We start from the raw sequence: 6,000 nt of genomic DNA, 5'->3' as shown, positions 1-6,000 counted from the left end.
TAAGGGAGATCTGACACTGATTGAGCAAAACGGTGGTTAAATCATGCCTTTTGGGTCTCTGGTAACGGATATAGCATTGCCCAGAAATCTGATGAATAGTTTCCGTACTTCGTGTTATTGTGTGCTACCAGTCAAGGTAGCATATCATATGATGAGGAGATACTATGGTCCATTCTGTGAGTGACAAGCATGTACAGTATGTTTTGGGGGAGTGGCTCCTACATTTCCAAGAAAGAAATCCAAGTCTCCCATGTCTGTCCCGGTTTGTTCATAAACGTTTTCCACAACTTCTATGATCTCATCATCTTTTTCAATACTTTGATAACTGTTTGCAAGGACTTTAGTTTAAGTGCCTAAAGGATGCCTGGTGTTATCAGACAGTTCTTTGATACAAAGAGTTCTTAGAGCCTTTTGTATATCAAACCTTTCACCACAGAAGTATGCATCTTAGATCCATTTATAGTGTTTGCCTTGAAATGTATCTCTCATACCTGAGCCCCTACATCTTTGTAGATGGCGCACATGTATGATATTTGTTGATGAAATGCTCCAAGAATTGGAATGATGCTGTAAAACCTGATTAGGGATTCGAATTTGAACTGTAGAATGAGTTTGTAGGTTGGCATATCCCGAACAAGGATAGAAAGTGGAATTCTTTTTATCTTAATTTTGTATTACATGTGTCAGCTTCAACATAATGTCATACAATACAGACTGGGTAGAAGGTTCCGGATATGTAGTATGGTAGTATGGTTTGGTTTTTAGTTGTGGATACTGAGAGCAACACTGGAAGCCACTGAATACTGGTACTTGTTGAGCCCCAGGGGAGGCCCTTGTACCTTTGCCATCCATTCGACAGATAGCGTGTAGTACAGAGTGCATTCTTTCCGGGAAGGCTGGAGCAGATAACACTGTCAGGATAATTTTTATGAGCGTCCGCTATGCTCACAAATAAGTATTTAAAAAAGTTAGCCCATCGTTTCGTGAGGGACGTGGGGATTGACATTTTTTTTTCAATGTTAAAGGTTATGAAAATGCAAAGAAACTTTCCTTTCAGAGCTATGGTCACAAAAATGTAAATTTTCTCTCTGCTATATTGTTACTCCATAAATTTAAGGAATAAAAGTTTACACACTTTCAAGACTAATAATAGAACTTGTTTTTCTCATAAGGTCAGAAAGATAATCATATCTTCAAAGATTTTATTGGAAAATGTTGAATATACATAACAAGAACTCAAAAGCAAGACAAAAATGCTATTTATGGACAAAACTTAAGAATAGGAATATAAAAAAGAAGTTCAAGTCTGCCTCACTATACAATGGTTAAAGTTGGGCTAACATTTATATGGCAGATCTTTTGGCAAATGAAAACATCAAGATACACTATCTATGACTTATGTACAAAATGAAATAAAAGTACGAAGCACTAGGTAGGCAATGTAATTTTTCAGTGATTCCGGTGCTATTTCAAGGATGAAAATTCACGGATATGAAAAAAGCATTAAATATGGATATAGAACTGGATACTTGCAGCTATAACACTTGGGTTGCTATTTTTGCATACTATGCATGTCATCATTACTTGTATTTTCGTGTATAGGTACTATCATCCTACAATGGTTACACCTGAAATTCCTTAAGTTCACATCAGTGAGAACATGATCAGTTGACACGTACCATATATATATATATATATATATATATATATATATATATATATATATATATATATATATATATATATATATATATATATATACTTTATATATATGTGTGTATTTATATAAATATATATATATAGAGAGAGAGATAGATAGATAGATAGATAGATATCGATATATATGCTTCAGGACCTGTTATGATATCCGTGAACTGTCCATAATTCCAAACAATAAACATAATTTGTAATGGCATGATTCATCAGTTTAATTTGATGAGTTACAGATGAACAAAGCCAGCTGACAAAGGGGTAGCATACCCAGTTTCTACAATAAGGCAAACTAAATATATAACATTTGCTCCTAAGTAGTTTCACATATGTTGGAAGAAAAATAGTAAGTGTTCTGTTTGAACTTTTAACAAAATCTACAATAGTGGACCCTGGTATATCAAACAGCATTTCAAGTTATCTATACATGAAGATATACTGGTAAATCTATATACATAACGTGCTGATGTGTGCCAGGAATTGAGCCTTTTGCAATGATGTCTCTAATGTGTTATACATAATAGTTTGTGCAATAATTGACTAGATAATCAGTTGCTAACGCATGGATTTTAGGGCTTCCGATGCTTAAAATAAACGTAACTTCCACTCCATCCCATACCTGGCACTTGAAAAAAAAAACATTAAATGGTTTACCTAAAATAAAACTGGTATACAAATTGTTATGAAACCATCTAAGATTAAAATAAGTATGGCTGTATATTTTTTCCTTTTCTTTACGAGGGTGGACTCAAAATTCTCTGATGTTTAAAAGGACATTGAGTTACGTCAATAGATAAATGCAGCAACTGTCTTGTTTTGTAACTAATATATTAATTTAGTTCTTCTTAATACAAAATCTATATCAGACTTTATAGAATGGAGCTGATGCAGAGTGTTGTTGTATTGAGAAGAAATGCTTGAATTTTAACCGTTTCTAGCCATGCATGATTACTTAGTTTGACAAACTCTAAACCAGTATAACATAATTTATGCTCTACTCTGTAGGATATGGCTTCAGACATGAATCATCCCATTGTGTAGTTCTGAGTTTTCATTTCTTTTTTATTTATTTGTGTGTGCATGCTCAGGGAAGTATACCGTCCCTCTTCTTTTATGATATCTCAATTTGATGATCATCTAGGTATAAGTTTATTAAGTCTATATTCGACAGAAGAAAATATCCTGGCCGGCAATGGTAATTCATTGAAAGATTACATATAAATTAGGCTAATAATAGCTATATGAGAATGTAAACGGAGTTGTAACTTTATCCTTTAAAGCCTAAATGACCAAGGAATTGTCTGAATGGATTTTTGTTTCGCTGGCGAACTGGTGGAGGTCCGTATGAAGTCGACAGAGGTTTGAAGTGGCCTTGGCAATACTCTACTGGAGCGTCGAAGTCGCCGTGAATTCCAGGGGGTGGGGGTCCGTAAGATGGTCTGGGGCCAACTGGTCCAGAATGATGGACGTGAAGATGCACGACGTCTATGGGCTCGTGGAATTCTGCTGGAAAGGGACCTGGACCGCTGTAGGAAGGGGAAAGTGGATGAAATGGCTCAGGAATATGGGGTGGAGGATTGAATGCCTCAGGATGAGGTTGGGGAAGAGGTGGAGGGGGAGGGGGAGGGTGAGGGACTCCATAAGAGGGTGATGGATGAGGAGTCTCAATGATATGGATTTCACTGGAGGGTTTAAGAGGACCGAAATGTGGATGGGGGGAAGGGTCGCTGATGGATATGGCCGTCGTCGGGCCGTCGATGGTTATGGTGGTTGCATGGGGTTTAGGGTGGTTGAATGGGGTGGGGACTTTAGGGCCAGAGGGTTTCGGAGATATGTTTTTGGGAATGTTGTCAGAAGAGAAAGATCCTCCAGAAGGAGACTGGAAGTGAGATTTGGTCTTTTCGGGGAGAATGAGAGGATTGAGTTCAACGATAGGAATAGGGCCTGCCTGGGGCTGGAAGAAGAAGAAAACCATTAAATGACAGCATAAAAACAAAATTACGAAGATATCAGAAAGACAGATATTTTTCTCAAGAGTTTCTTTTTGACGAATTATACACATTTTTCTGACATTCATAAAATCTCACAAACAGAAACATAAAAGACAGGGTTCCTTCAAGAGCGCCTCGTAGTATTCAAGATATAATTGTACCTACAATGGAAAGAAAGGATATTTTGGAAAGTGTCGATTACCAGTTAGTTTAAATTTTGCACATTGGTCTAGTCGTGTGTCATGTCATTTTAACGTTACCTTTATTATTCAAGTCCTTGATAACTAAAAGATCATTTACGAAAACTGCCATTGCTGTAAAAATTGCATTGAAACAACAGAAAAAATATAGAATAACTTACCATAATCATCACATGTTCTGTAATTTTTCCCATACTTACTGGAGATGGCCGAAGAGTTTAGGAGAAAGTGAAAAAAAAAATCCTAGAGAAAATTTAATAAGTAGATGTCGGGAAGTCGGGGTGAAGTCAGAAATGGTAAATGAACATCCTGAAGGCCTGAGTGCCAATGACCATAATTGAGATACAGATGTGAACGGTTATCTATTCATATATATATATATATATATATATATATATATATATATATATATATATATATATATATGTATATATATATATATATATATATATATATATATATATATATATATATATGTGTGTGTGTGTGTGTGTGTGCGAGTATATATATATATATATATATATATATATATATATATATATATATATATATATATATATATATACATATATATATATATATATATATATATATATATATATATATATATATATATACACACATATATATTCATATATATATATATATATATATATATATATATATATATATATATATATATATATATATATTTATATATATGTATATATATAGACATATATATATATATATACATATATAAGTATATATATATATGTATATATATATATATATATATATATATATATATATATATATATATATGTATATACAGTATGTATGTATATATACATACATACATACATATATATATATATATATATATATATAGAGAGAGAGAGAGAGAGAGAGAGAGAGAGAGAGAGAGAGAGAGAGAGAGAGAGAGAGAGAGAGAGAGATGTACGTGTGTGTGAGATTTTATACACAAAGATGTTTTCCAAACATATGTTGCCACCACTGAAAATTAGCAACAGCAGTTACTGCTTCAACACCTGAATCGTGGGTTAGAGTTCAGTCCATAAAACTTCCACAGCATTAGCCAATTGGAATATCTGCAAGGATTTTCTAGGCCAACCTCTCCTTTTCTGAAGTATATGTCCCTTTCACTAACCTGTAGCACACATCATAAAACACTAGGGTCAATCTTTATATCAAATCCAATCTTTTCATCACTTCTACTAATCTTCACAACTTAAAGAGAATCACCAAGTTTCCTTTCATTCAAATTCAACACCAACCATTTATTCACTCGCAAAAAAGGACTGCTAGCTAATCAATCACTTCCTCCAATACGACCTTTTGTTTCAATTGACAATTCATGTTTCTTCCCAATCTATAGCACCTAATCTGCTGACTTTCTCCAATCCTAGGATCATTCATTATATTTATTCCAAAATATCTATGCTAATCAACTGTCTCTACTCTCCCATCTATTTTTTATGAGGTTAATTCTCCCTCTTATTAATTTTCATTTAACTGCATAACAATGTCCTTGTTCACATTTACTCTTATCATATTCTTGCATATGCTTTCACACTAGTTTTGCCACTATTGCCAAGAACTACTGTATTACCTGCAATTCCATACCAGAATCAAGCATAATTCTTTTTGCTAAAACATTCACACCTAAATACACGCTACTTTCTCTGATCTCTTGCATCGCTTCATTAAAGAAAATGTTTGAAGTCATGGAGACAACACACTTTAGTCTCAAACACAATTTTATATCAAAACAGTCACTCTCCCTTCAGCATATAACATTTCTGGCTTCCATCAGAAAGACTTAGAATAATTTTCAACAGCTTACTTTCTATATGATACAGTCAAAACATCATATGTACGTATATACACACATAAATACACATACGTATGTATGTACTGTATTTACATATACTTGCATGCATTGTAAATCCTCCATCATATAGAGTCAAAGATTTATATGCTTATAGAGTAATAAATCTTACGGCTGGCTGAAAATTATAAACCTTCATAATTGACATTCTCCATATTTTCAAAATACAGTAAAACACTTCAAATGCGAAGCATCTAACTATCCTCAC

The 6,000-nt window shown here is 33.7% G+C and overlaps 1 protein-coding gene across 1 annotated transcript in view; it reads right to left on the bottom strand.

The window, feature by feature from the left end:
* Positions 1-1,816: 1,816 nt before the first annotated feature.
* Positions 1,817-6,000, bottom strand: part of LOC137642590 (peroxidase-like) — a 170,493-nt gene continuing 166,309 nt past the window's right edge. The window contains exon 19 of the mRNA XM_068375281.1: positions 1,817-3,664. Coding sequence (XP_068231382.1) covers positions 2,978-3,664 — 687 coding nt within the window. The 3' untranslated portion in view covers positions 1,817-2,977. The remainder of the gene's footprint in view (positions 3,665-6,000) is intronic.

The sequence above is a fragment of the Palaemon carinicauda genome, chromosome 6 (genome assembly GCF_036898095.1).
Source record: "Palaemon carinicauda isolate YSFRI2023 chromosome 6, ASM3689809v2, whole genome shotgun sequence".
NCBI lineage: Eukaryota > Metazoa > Arthropoda > Malacostraca > Decapoda > Palaemonidae > Palaemon > Palaemon carinicauda.
Note: the sequence above shows the minus strand (reverse complement) of the source record. Positions and strands in the feature narration are given on the sequence as shown.